Below are 12,551 nucleotides of genomic sequence, written 5' to 3'. Positions count from 1 at the left end.
TGCCTGAGGACCCAGAGAAGCTACAGGGCCCTGGTGGAGCTGCCCCCGGTTCTGCACCAGCTGGCAGAGCAGCCATGGTGCCCTGCGAGTGCTTTGGCAGCCACTTCGTGCCTCGGAGGCCAGCACAGGCAGCCCGTTGGAACCAGGCAGGGACGCTACCCTGGTGCCCTTCAGGCCTGCACTCTTGATGGCCGTGCACCAGAGCCGAGTTTGCAGATGCAAGGAAAACCCCTCTCCTGCCGCTTGGCAGAGGAGTTGCTGGGCAGCAGCCTGCCCGGTCTTCCTTTTGGCCCTGCCTCGCCCCCTTTGGCCTCTACATGCCCTCTCTTCCTGGGATGACAAAACCGGGCCAGGAATTGTGCTGGTAAGCGGCACCCTTCTGCATAAGTTGGCACGAAACGCCCGATGACAGCCTTGCAATGCAGCGTGCAGATCCTGGTTCTAAGAAGGCTTGGGCTGGTTGGAGCATCTGTCCGTGCACAGAGGGTGCTTTGCCACAACGGTGCTGCAGAAGGGGGCACAGCCACCTGTGATCAGTCACCCAGAACCCAGCCAGGGTAAGACCTAGCAGCAATGGTGGCAGTGGAGCCAGCATCGGGCCTGTTCGCTTTCCTGGGGGGGAACATGCCAACATTCCTTCTTTGACTTCTTTAGAGCCTGAGAGTTGGAGGGGGGCCATGAGGTCCAACCCCTGCTTAGTGCAGGCGGCCGAATCCAGGGATCCCCGACAGACGGCAGTCTAGTCTCGAATGGGAGCCCGTCAGCTCTCCAGGCAATGGTTCCCCTGGATTGCTTTTCGCATTAAGACATTTTCTGAAACCCTCAAGTGGGCTCTGCCCGGTTCTGAGCGAAACCCTGCAGGAATCCTTCTGTGTCCTGCTGTCTTCCTGGGATGTCGTCTTGACCTTGTGCAACCCCACAAGCACCTGAAGGGCGTGGCCACCTCCCCTGTGGTCGTCTTAGAGTTAGAGACACCCACTCCTCTCAGCCTTTCCATGCAAGGCTTCCTTTCCCGTTCCCCACCCCAGTCTTCGTTGCTCTTTCTTAAACATCTTCCGGGTCCTCAAAACCTTTCTTGCGACGCTTTGCCCCGCACCGGGCAGAAAGGGGTTAACTCAGGAGCCAGGACCAGCTTCTCTGCCCAGCTGGGTGTTCCCCCGCCTTCCACACGGAGGGAGGGAGCAGGGAGCAGGAACCCTCGTGGGGACAGCCATTAGCCACGGCAAAGCAGGCCAAGGTAACCCTGTCCCAGGTACGACGCGCAACCCCTCCAGCCACACAGAGAAGCCGAGACCCAGCAGGCGGAGGAAATCCAGCACAGCCAGGAGAGGGCCACAGACCCCCATGCCCCAGTCTCCTCCTCAGCAGGGCCTTTCCAGGGGGAGGGCAAACGCGTGACTTCACCCACAGCCCCAGTGGTGCATTTAGCTGTTCTCCTGCAGGTGAGGTCAGCCCGACCAGCAGCAGAGGACCTTTGGGGCCGCCAAGGGTGTCTGTCAGCAGGAGGAACAGGTGGCCCTCAGGGTGCTTCCAGCAATCACCCACACACACAAATACACCCAGATGTCTCCCCATAGGCAAGATGCCACGCTAGGCCAGGCAGTCGGGGGAAGCCAGCATGGCAGGTTGCCTCCGGGAAGCTCTGCTGGCGGGATTGTCTGCCTGTTCTGGAAACAGGCAGGGCTGGGCATCGGGCAAGGCCTTCTCGAGGCAATGGACTGGCCAGGGGAAGCAGGGCCAGGAGGCCGGGATTCCTCAGGCTCTTTTTGACATCTTGGGAAAGAACCCTTCTCTGGGCAGCCAGGTCCCTCTGGTCCACACAGCAGACCCATGTGCACACCACGGGCCCTTTGCTTTGGCTGAGCCGGCAGTTGGACGGAAGATGAAACGTGAATTGCAGAAAAGCCACTTTAATTAATCCCGTGTGCAAGATAACAGTTAGCTGGCCTGAGAGGCGATGTGATGCGTAACTAAGGAGCATTTCAGTTTGGTAGTCGTGGCAGGGAAGTGCTGGGGCCCCGCAAAGCGTCGCCCACTGCAGGACAGCTGGCATTCGGCCCCTGGGAAGAGCCAAGGGGTTGGGGGGGGGGCTTTCCTCTGCAACTTCAGGTAAGGTTCTCCTCTTTGCCTGGCTCTTCAGGGGCAGGAGAGGTGTCAGGGTCCCCCAGGGCCACGTACTCCTGCCACCCCTCCTGTGAGAAAAAGAAAGGTGGGCCTGGCTTGCAGCGGCTTCCCTAGGACTGGCTGGCAGCCAGCAAGCCCTCTGCGGTTTCCTCTAGAGGGAAGGTGCCCAGTGGCAAGAGAGGGGCACTGGCTTCTTACCACCAGCAAAACTGAACATTTGACCCTTTGTGTTTGGGGGGGGGTCACCTGGAGAGCACCCGACACACCAGGCACACACAGCCCTCCCTTGGATCACCACGCTGACCCTGACTGCCAGTGCCCAACCCCGTTGTGTCTCTGGATGTCGGCAGTTTTCCCCTTGACCTACCCAGCAGGAGCAGCACAGGAGGCGGAGGCCGTATCCGAAGCAGAAGAGGGCGATGCTGAGAGCGGCGATGGACACGGTCAGCAGGAGGATCCGGGCGCTGTTGAACATGCGCTGGGGGGGAGCAGGTCTCGAATCAGCAGGAGAGGGAGGCGAGAGGCTGGCCGGCCTGCCAAGCCTTCTCCCCCGGAGGGCCCAACCCCCCCCACCCCCCGCTGCCAAAGCCTCCCGGCACCGGGACCCCATCCTCTGTCTGGATCAGCCGGGTACTCAGGCCAGTTCCTCAGCGAGGAGGCAGGAAGAGGAAGAGGGTGGGTGGCGTGGAGGGAGGGTGCCCTTTCTATCGGGACCGGTACACAGTCGTGTACGTCCCCTTCCTCCCAGTGCTGAAGCCGCCTGATGGCGGGGGGGGATGAGTCCCCCTGAGCGAGACATTCAGGACGTGCCCAGTCCCTGTGCCAGAGAGAGGCCCGCAGGCAAGGGGGGTCTGGTTCCTTCGAAGACGGCCATCCCAGGAGGGGACCTTCTAAGGGGCACGGCCTCCCTCCTCCCTCTCTGGCTGTGCCGGAGGAAGACGCACTACTCACCACGAGCGCCCACAGAACCTCCTGGCACCGCTTGGCCTGCTCTTGGTCCCTCTCGTCGTACGGAGGACGGGTTGTTGCCTCCCACGGTCGGTAAGGCAGGTCCTCCTCTCTGTGCTTGCACAGCTCCCCAATGAAGTAGGGCTGGTAAGTCAGGGATGGGATGTCTGCCACGCCCACCGCCAAGGCCAGCGAGCCCGCCACGACGCTAGCCAGGTTGAGGAATGTGGCCAGGTGGACCTGAGGGGCAGGGGCGGGGCACAGCTGAGAATTGGCACCGGGGCACCGGGTCTTTGCGGCCGGTTGGGGCCGAGGGCCCCCCCACTTACCCACTTGCTGCCACGTTGCTCGCCCACCACAGAGAAGGTGCCGGAGAGGATGAACTGGAGAGGGGGGGAAACAGCCTGCTGAGTGGCGCCTAGCTGGGCCTCCCCGCCAGCAGGAAGCAAGCCTCTTCTGCCCCGCTGCCCCCAGCCTCGTCGTCTGGACCTCCCTGATGCCCTGGACTGACTCCTGGGGAAGTCTGCAAGGCTGCAGCCCGACGCCTCAAATGGGGCCCAGGTTCTGCAGGCATTAGGGCGTCCTGCCACCCTTGCTCCCCTCCCCTGCCACGTCCTCCGCTGCAGCTTCCTGGGCAGCAAGCTGAGACTCAGGGTGGCTGTCCCCCCCCCCTCCCCTCCCCTCCCCTCCCCTGCTCACCAGGCTGCCCATCCAGAAAGGAGCTCCATTTCTCTGCTTGAAGTAGAAATAGTAGGCCTCGATCTCCTGGAGGCTCAAGACCAGGCCGAGGCTGATGCACACAGCTCCAAGCAGGATCTGGGCTCCCTGCAGGGCAAGAGGGGAGCTGACAGGCAGCCCCAGCACAGGAGTCTGGGCCAGGCGCCAGCAGGGACCCAGAGGCCAGGGAAGGGCCCAGCGGCTGCCTTCGCATGTTGGGGGGCCCGGCCCTCATGAAACTGGGCTAGCTGGAGACCCACGCTAGGCCTGGCTGGCGCTCACCTCGGCCCGTCCCCTTGAGGCAGTGGCCCAGGCTGACCTGACCTGCTCCAAACACCCCTCCCCAATTCGGCCTCCAGTGCTTACCCCCAGCACCTTCTGTGCCCCACTCCGTCGGCCGCAGGCAGCCTCGGCAGGCTTCTGGGCGTGGGAGGCTGCTCTGCGGTGACTCAGGGCTGCCATGCCCTTGCACAGGTAGGAGAGGGAGGACTCTTGGCAGACGTTGACGTTGATGATGGTCTTGTCGGAGTCGGACCCCTCAAGCACCTTGGTCCCGTTCAACCTCAGCACGGTTCCCGCCATGGCTCCCCTCTTCCTTGAGAGCGGGGCAGCTGCCTAGGCAGAAGCGAGACGCGGCCGGAGCCCGTGGATGGCGGCCCCGGGAACCCCTGGAAAGACTGCGGCGGGGCGGTCCCAGTCCGCCTCTCTCTGGGGCAACTGGGAATAAGCCCCCCACCCACCCCTTTCGGCGGCTGGAGGACTGCGATCGTATCTGCCCTCGGGCATCCTTCTGCAGGCCGGACGTCCCGCGTCCCTCCACGGCTCCCTCCGCAGAGGGCTTGGTTTCTGGACCTGCACCCTCTCGGCAGCCCTTCTCTGAACTCGATCGCCTTGGGGCCCTCCACGTGGCGCCTGGCCAACGCAGAGCAAGGTGGGGCTCTCCGGGCCCGGACTCTGCGACAGCGCGGGCCTCCTCCGCAGCCGGGGCGCCTTCTGTTTTTCTTACCCAGAAGCAGGACCTGCCCTTTCTCGCTCCCATTCCACCCGCCGGGGAGGGGATCTCTTGTGCGGATACGGGGCGGGGGGGCGCCTGGGAAGGGTTCTTTCGGTCCCTCTTGCTGGAAAGCAGGCCAACCGCGGCTGTGGGACCCTCGCCAACGGCCCCCGGGCCCACCCTCCCCGAGCGCTCAAGGGGCCCCATTTGGGGGAGCTGCCCCGCTCCTGCCTGGGGTTGAGAAGGGCGGCCTCTGTGCTTGCTGCCGACGTCCGGTCCAAACGGAGTCGCGCTGAGGGACCGCGAGCACCCCTGCTTCGCCCCGGGAGGAAGCTGGCTTTCCTCCCACCACCCCCCCCGGGGGTGGCCCGCGGGCAGGTTCGGCCTTCGAGTCTGCTCCGCGGCGGGTGATCGCCTCCCGGGCGGGGGTGGGGGCTGGGGCGCCTGTCTGCGCAGGGCCGCGGTCTCCCACCGCCACGAAAGCAGGGAGCGGACGGAGCTACTCACCGCCGCTTCCGTGGGACGAGCGAAGATCGGCGGAGGCGCAGCGGCGTTTCTCGCTCGCTCCTCGCCCTGAACTGCGGTCCCGAGAGGAGGAAACAGCCTTTTGTCTGCAGCGCGCCGCGCCCGGATCCGGGCCAGGGGCTGCAACTTTGCCCGGGCTTGTTCCCGCCCTCCGCGGGCGACTTCCAGTAAATGCTTTGCCTCGCGACCGACCCCTGGCGAGGGATGCCTCGACGGCCGGAGTCCAGACGGCGCAGCGGAGACACACTGGGTCCCGCACCACGGCCCCCCCTCAAGCGGCCCCCGAAGGGGCAGCGAGCAGGAAAAACAAGTTTCCGGCGGCTGCGCAGCTGGGTCGAGACGCCTCCCTAAGAGTTCAGTAAAGTTCAAGAATTTGGGACACCCCCAGGCGGAGACTCAACATTGTAATTAGCTTTAACAATGAGTGCATAGCAGGGTCCTGTGCAAAAAGTTGATGATAGCACGAACAAGAATCAGATGATGCAAATTAGTAGCTAACACTGAGCACGTCGAGCATGTCGAGCAAGGCTGGCGTACCCTAGGCTGAGAATTCCAGAGTCTGCGTAGTTGATCGCTTCCAGGCCGAAACGCTGCTTTTCACTTCATATTTTGTTGCAAACATTTTACTTTGTATCTCCTTGCAGAAATGTGTAAAAGGTTTGTTAATCTCAGAGCCTTTGTGCTGGCTTTGGAAAATTATCCCCCTTGCACCTTCTGCACAGAATAAATATTTTACTATCTCCACCCTTGAAGCACACCAAGGGAGAGATGGTGTGTTTCAAAATTGCATGCCAGGCCACGAACCCAGAGCTTTTGGGGCAACATCCCCACTTCCCTCCCCTGGACAGTGGCCCTTCCACCTGCCTCAGTAGATGCTGAGGGGAGCTCTCACCCTCTTGCCCGCTGGCTGCACCCTGAGCCGGCCCTGGGGGCAGTTTGGCCTGGGAAGGGCTGGTGTGAAAGCAGAGGCTTGGGTTCTCCGCCTGCCTGAGCCCTGGGTGGCATGTGGGCAGGGAGGGGAATGCTGAGCAGGGGGGAGAGGGGGGAAGGATACCCTGCTTATAAAGCCTGTTTCCCCAGCATTAACCTGAGCCTTGCCTGGAATGCTGGCCACACTGCCAGGCTTACACCACAAAGGAGCCTGCCAAGTTTGCAGGTCATGTGGCCAGTGCCTTACACAACCGACAAAGCATCTGGGGAGAAACTGGCCAGATGAGCTGGTCTTTTGCACGAAACGGCCATTCGGGGCTGCAAGATCTGGGCAGGGGGCTGGAACACGGGAGGCACTGCAGCAACGCAGCTTCCAAATCGCTCTTCCTGGAGGGGCTGGTTTTGCAGAGTAATCTGGACTCTGCCTCAGCGTGAAGTCGGACGCTGGATTCCCTCCTGCCGAGCAGGACCCGCCATGGCCCAATCCGCCCCCCGCTGCAAACAGCGGGCTGGAGCTAATGACCAGAGGAAGCCCCTTCTTGGCTGTGCGCAGTCTGTTCATTGAGCGGGCTGGGCTCTCCCCACAGGCCAGGCCAGGGTGGAGAACCCAGCTTAACTCTTCTCTGTGCTTTGCCCGACTGGGCTAGGCTTGCTGTGCAGGAACATGGGTCGTGAGCAGCCTTCAGCCAAGTGCTTTCCCTCCCCACAGCCCCTGCCCAGCCCAGAGTAGGAAAGATCTTGGCACACGGGCAACTCCCCAGGAGACCCGGCAAACACATAAGGACAGGCCTCCTATGATCTCACCTGGGAGATGTCCTGCCAGGGGGCCTCTGTCCGAAGACCACTGTGGACAGGACAAGCCTCCGCCCTAACCAGGAAATGACTTGGGCCTGGGCTAGGCTCAGTCAGGCCACAACATTATGGGTTTTACAGTGGTTACAGCAATCGTATTCTTTATGACTGTTGAGGGAAATTTTATGATGGGAATGTTTAAAGCAACCCAGTCTGTATCGAGGTCTTTTTCCTTTGATCCTTTAGGAAAGAAAAGCACATGGGAATGCTGCTTGAAAGTCAGGCTAAGCCTTCTGGGGAAGACTGGGTGCTTCCCCTTAACAGTATCCCCCACATCACCTGAAATGCCACCTCCCGTCGGGGCAATCCAGATACCCCAAAAGAAACCAGCAAACAATGTGCTGAACGTAGCGCAGAAGCATTTTCACGGAGGCGTCGGAGGGAGGGGGAGCAAGTCCTAATTTCGGAGTTTTTCCCCAAGACAAAGCCACGGCTCTTGGTCCGTCCCACCAGCCATTGGAGATACAGCCAGCTCATCGACCCCATAACCTTTAGGGCAATCTTCCAGGCTCATGGACAGACCGATCCATGCAGGCAAAGTCCTGAAAGAACAGGCAGCCTGGCCGGTCACTTTAGACGGAGCGACTGTTCGTTTTGCACCAGCAAGGAGATGCATCACTTGAAACCCATCTGGTATGATGGACTTTTTAAAAGGAACGTAGCACACTTCATAAGGAGATTTATACCAGCAAAGCCTCCAAAGCATCGAGTTCCATGGACTGCGGAATGGGAATCTATGACCAGAGGCCTGCCAGTTCCCTTCATGCCGCAAAGCCCCCCCCCCCCCAGGACTCTGCCACACGCATTTTAGGGGCGACCAATGCACAGGGAAGGGACGCGGTGGCGCTGCGGGTTAAACCGCTGAGCTGCTGAGCTTGCTGATCGGAAGGTTAGTGGTTCAAATCCGCGTGACAGGGTGAGCTCCTGTTGCTAGTCCCAGCTCCTGTCAACCTAGCAGTTCGAAAACATGCAAATGTGAGTAGATTAATAGGTACCGCTTTGGCATTCCGTGTAGTCACGCCGGCCACATGACCACAGAGGGGTCTACGGACAAACGCCGGCTCTTTGGCTTGACACGGAGATGAGCACCGCCCCCTAGAGTCGGACACGGCTGGACTTAATGTCAAGGGAAACCTTTACCTTTAATGCACAGGGATGATCAGGAGCGCATGTGGGGTCGGGGGGAGCCCTCTTGGATCGCACCCTAGCCGGCCTGCCCTAAGGACGCCTTCAATTTACAAGCTTTTTGTAAAGCCCCTTTAAAAGGCTCTCTGGGGTTAAGGAAGTGAGAGCTACCGCTGGAAATTTAAGACTTTTTCTATAAATGGAAGGAGGTCAGAAGGAATAATCAGCATAAGCAATCAAGTTTTTCTTTCCGGAGAATTTACCAGATAGAGTGTAACAGAGCTATTGTTGAAGAGGAACATGATCTCCCCCGCAGCTGTGAAATCAGGCAGGGAGCAATTTGGCTATTTATGAATTACTTGCTACTACCACGGTGTTTGGTAGAAACAGAAAGAAAGAAAGAAGAAATTACTTGTTGTTCCATTTATAGATTCTCTTGTAAGGAAATACTGCTGCTTGTTTGTACAGGAAGCAGGTTTGTCTGGCAAGTAGCGAAGAAAGCATTTGCAGCACAAATACCCCCTCTCTGTGCTCGGCTTAGCGATGGGGGGGCTATCTTTATTGTTTATACGTGCTTCTGTTACTACTGATCATTAAACCACAAGGGTACCTTGCCACATTGGTATTACAACATACCCTTCCTTGAGCCTGAGTTTCACTGCCTATCTCCTTGCATTAGGGCACTTTTGCAATTAAATGCACGGAGGGCAAACTTCGACTGTGGATGCAAAGCGCATCGCCATCCTTCCACATCATGGTGCCCTCTGGGCTACAGGATGACCACCCTCTGACTCCCAGGAAGCAGGACTGCTGTCCCATGCTGCTGGGACATTTTAGTGCCTAAATCCGTGTTTGTGTGTCTGTGTGCGCGCGCGCCAGCCAGGAAAGCTGAGTTTGACACTCCCCTTCTACCAAGCTGTGAAACAGAACTTCTCTGAGGCAGGAGTCTCCCCAGGAACAGGTGCAGGGAAAGGCTGTTGCCCCAGGCCAGGGTCTCAGAAGTGGCTACCATGGGGTGTGGGGGGAGAGGAGGAGGAGGGGGGACCCAAGGGGCTGCTGGCCCACTGGAGCAAGTGCTGTCTTAAGAGCCTCTCCTGCAAGATGCTGCAGAGGCAAGCTAGCAACTGCCCGCTTCATTTGCTGCTGCCTGCACAAAACTCCTGAGCCCCAACCAGCAACTAATGGGGTGAATCCCTGTCCTCTTGCTCCAGAGGCAAGTGCTGTCAACCCACCCAGACCGGACCCTCTAGCCCAGCCTCTCCCTTTGCAGAGCAACCCTTGCGCATACACCGCAGAGACCACTCCCTTTCCTTGACAGGTTTAATGGAAAAATAAGCATGGGCCAGTAAGGACCTCTTCTCCCATGGCTGGTGGCCCAGATGCCCCACAGCTAGATGTGGCCTGCCGATCTTGCCAGAGGCTGCCTTGGCCTCCCCCGTGGCTCAGGCAAGCACAAGGCTGCCAAGGAGTGCCTAGGCCTCCAATGGGGAGGAGGAAAGAGCAGCACTCAAGGTCCCTTGCCAGGGTGAGATGGCACCAAGTCTTGGCGTGGGCCATAGCGGGCAGCCTCGGGCTCTGCTGTTATCTGCGATAAACAGCAAAGGCGACGAAGCTGAAGATGAGGGTGAGGCCTGCCAGGCAGGTGGTGGCGGTGGCCGTGAAAACGTGGCGGTGCTGCAGCTGGAAGTACCAGAGCGCACCCAGCATCAGCACCAGGAGTGGCATCATCAGGCTGCCCACATTCAGAGCGGCGTGCGCAGTGTCAACATTGGTCTGAGGGCCAGCGGGCCCTGGCAGCGGCCTGTGCTGGGAGATGTGGCAATGCACCACGCTGTTGTTGGTGAGGTGCAGGGCAGCCAGCGTCTGAGCATCGTCCCGAAGGAGCTGCCCCTGGTAGATGAGGCGGACCAGCTGTTCCTGGCCTGGGAAGTAAACCCTAGAGGGCAAGAGAGAGAGAGGCAGTGGCCCAACCCGAGTTCTCTGCTGCCCGTAGCCCCAGGCTCGGCCAGCAGGTCCCTTCCCCTGCAGGACAGCAGAGCCAGTTGAAGAAGCCTCCAGCCTGTGCGTCCTCAAGAACCCAAATTCACTGGGGTCACCTGAGGGTGGGGCCCAGAAACAAATTACCACTAGATGACATATGGGTAGGTGTGCAAAGGCAGGAGTGTGAGAGCATGTGACAAGTAGCAGGTTCAGCACACACCCACAGACTCCTTGCACAAAAATGGGAAAGGCGTTTTTCCCTGGCTTCCATTTCCCCTTCCCCAGTTATTTGGCCTGGAGGAAGAAGACGGGCTGCATCTCCCTCCCTTGGTTAGCAGGCAACAAAAGGGTGAGGCAGGTGCTGCCCTCCACTGAAGCTTGATGACGATAGAAAAGGGAATCTGGGCAGTCCGCAAACTCTTTGGCCATCCCATCCAAAGAAACCCCTCACAGTCCCAAGGCAGTCGGCACATGCACAGCATGCCCACCTGGCTCACTCACTGGAGAGGCCAGAGGAAGAAAGGGAGGGGTGCAGGCTCTGACCCGGCCGCTTCCCTCCTTCCTCAGCCCATTGCCCCCGGCCCCCGCCCACCACTCACCCCCGTGCCATTCTGCGTTTCCGCGGAGTTTCTGCCAAGTTCGAAAGGGGGCGCGGGAGGTCGCAAACCAACGTTAAACGATACGGGACGCTCCTGGGCCGGGACGTGGGTTCACTGAACCCCCAGCCGATGGGCTGCTCGCGGCGGCTCCCAGGCCCCAGGAGGGGGCCGTTACCGCCCGGTTTTTCCCGCATCTCGTTTGCGCTGGGATCCTCCGGGGCTGGATTTGCGCAGCGCCCTTCACCCCGTTGCAGATTGGCGGGGCGCGGGCCCGCGCTCACCTCTTCAGGGCGCCCACCGTGTCCTGCGGGCGGACCCGCGCCAGGCGCTCCGTGTCGTTCAGGAACTTCAGCCGCAGCACGAAGGCGGGCTCGCCGTCGTCGCCGCCGTCGTCGTCCGCCGCGGGGCAGGGCGGGCCGGGCGCGGCGGGGGGCGGCGGGGGCGCGGCGTGGCCCGTCCTGCGGCGCAGCTCCCCGGCGGGCGGGGCGGGGGCGAGGAGGGCGTCCTCCCGCTCGGCCGTCCGCGTGGAGAACCAGGCCAGCCCCAGCAGCAGCCCCAGCAGCAGCAGCGCGAACAGCACCGTCACCTCGTCCCCGACGCCCTCGATGAGCGCCATGGCCGCACGCGGCCGCTCCGCTCGGACCGACGCTCCCGGAGGGCCGCCGCCGCCCCGCACCACAGTCCCGCGAGGTAGGCGGCGGCGGGGCCCGCTCCGCACCTCTTCCGGCCGTGGTGCCCGCCGGGAGCTGCAGTTCCGGGCCGGCGCGCCGTGACGCCATCGTGCGCGCGGGCGCGGGGCCTTGTGGTCGCTGTAGTGGCGAGCCGGCCCCGCCCCGGATGCTGACGCACTTTCTGCGGTGCCGACCCGTTTGTCCGCCAGAGAATCGGGAAGAGAGGCTAGGGGCTCAGCTCCGGAGGCCGGCGGGGAGCAGCGGCTCCCCTGCCGGAGCCTCTCCGGGATCGCGGGCTTCGTCCCTGCAGGCCGTCGCCTAGGCCGGGCGGCCTGCTGTCGGGGCGGCCTGGGGATTCCTTCCCTGGCCGGGGGCCGGACTAGAAGACCTCCGAGGTCCCTTCCGGTGGTGGGTGAGCCAGCCCATGGTGCCCGACGTACCACCCCCAGAACGGGCAAGGTCCGTGATGGCCGGGGGGGCTGCACTTGCCCCTTTTCCTCCCCCGTCCGCTGCCCCGAGGGAGGGGAGAGGCCGGTCCGGGGCCTGTTGTGAGGAAAGGGAGCCGCGGAGACAGCCGCGTCCCGGCGGCCCACCTTCTCTGCCCGCAGCCGCCTGGCTCCGCGTTCGGCAGAAAAAAAGGTCGAAGCTACAGCCCCCCCAACTCTCCTTGTGGGCCCCACTCAAGGTGCGTGAAAAATAGAGCCCTGTTTCTGTTTGGAAGTGGCCATTTAGGCCGTTAGGCTTGCGCGCGATCCGTGCAGAAGCCCCGTTGCGTTTCCCGAGCAAATGGCTCTGCAGTTTCGGCTGGAAAGGGCCCTTGGGTGGGAGCCCGTTGCCTCTCTGGATGAGTACCTCTCCTGTTGAATTGCTTTGCATTAAACTGCAGTCTTGGGTGGATACTTCATTCAACCCAAGTTTTTCATTACAGCTGTGTATCAATAGTCATCCAGTACACACCTAAATAGCTTGTAGACCAGGATGTCATGGGCTATGTTGTCAAATGTTTTGCTGAAATCAAGATACACTCAATCTGAGGCATCCCCACAGTCTTCTAAGGAACTTACCCATTGAAAATATGAGAAAAAG

The 12,551-nt window shown here is 60.9% G+C and overlaps 2 protein-coding genes across 3 annotated transcripts; both read right to left on the bottom strand.

Moving 5' to 3' along the window:
- Nucleotides 1-1,890: 1,890 nt before the first annotated feature.
- Nucleotides 1,891-5,443, bottom strand: LOC134497498 (uncharacterized). Of its 2 annotated transcripts, none has more exons than XM_063303165.1 (7): nt 5,291-5,443; nt 4,156-4,400; nt 3,772-3,897; nt 3,402-3,455; nt 3,076-3,312; nt 2,492-2,602; nt 1,891-2,192 (listed from the first exon to the last, which is right to left on the bottom strand). In XM_063303165.1, the coding sequence occupies exons 2-7, from the start codon at nt 4,369-4,371 to the stop codon at nt 2,106-2,108; spliced, it is 831 nt and encodes a 276-aa protein (XP_063159235.1). In that variant the 5' UTR covers nt 4,372-4,400; nt 5,291-5,443; the 3' UTR covers nt 1,891-2,105. The 2 variants fall into 2 exon arrangements, with proteins under 2 accessions (XP_063159235.1, XP_063159234.1); XM_063303164.1 differs by having other exon boundaries at nt 4,156-4,404; nt 5,291-5,442.
- Nucleotides 5,444-9,521: 4,078 nt separating this feature from the next.
- Nucleotides 9,522-11,508, bottom strand: TMUB1 (transmembrane and ubiquitin like domain containing 1). The gene is made up of 2 exons (XM_063303163.1): nt 11,076-11,508; nt 9,522-10,151 (listed from the first exon to the last, which is right to left on the bottom strand). Exons 1-2 carry the CDS (start codon nt 11,408-11,410, stop codon nt 9,797-9,799), a joined length of 690 nt encoding a protein of 229 aa, XP_063159233.1. The 5' UTR covers nt 11,411-11,508; the 3' UTR covers nt 9,522-9,796.
- Nucleotides 11,509-12,551: the final 1,043 nt, after the last annotated feature.

The sequence above is a fragment of the Candoia aspera genome, chromosome 4, assembly GCF_035149785.1.
Source record: "Candoia aspera isolate rCanAsp1 chromosome 4, rCanAsp1.hap2, whole genome shotgun sequence".
NCBI lineage: Eukaryota > Metazoa > Chordata > Lepidosauria > Squamata > Boidae > Candoia > Candoia aspera.
Note: the sequence above shows the minus strand (reverse complement) of the source record. Positions and strands in the feature narration are given on the sequence as shown.

Coding starts and splice junctions, on each gene's coding strand:
- LOC134497498 (XM_063303165.1), bottom strand. CDS start 4,371: ATGGCGGGAACCGTGCTGAGGTTGAACGGGACCAAGGTGCTTGAGGGG. Junction 3,898..4,155: donor GGGCACAGAAGGTGCTGGGG/GTAAGCACTGGA, acceptor CTTGCCCTGCAG/GGAGCCCAGATCCTGCTTGG. Junction 3,313..3,401: donor AGCAACGTGGCAGCAAGTGG/GTAAGTGGGGGG, acceptor CCTGCCCCTCAG/GTCCACCTGGCCACATTCCT.
- TMUB1 (XM_063303163.1), bottom strand. CDS start 11,410: ATGGCGCTCATCGAGGGCGTCGGGGACGAGGTGACGGTGCTGTTCGCG. Junction 10,152..11,075: donor ACGGTGGGCGCCCTGAAGAG/GTGAGCGCGGGC, acceptor CTTGCCCTCTAG/GGTTTACTTCCCAGGCCAGG.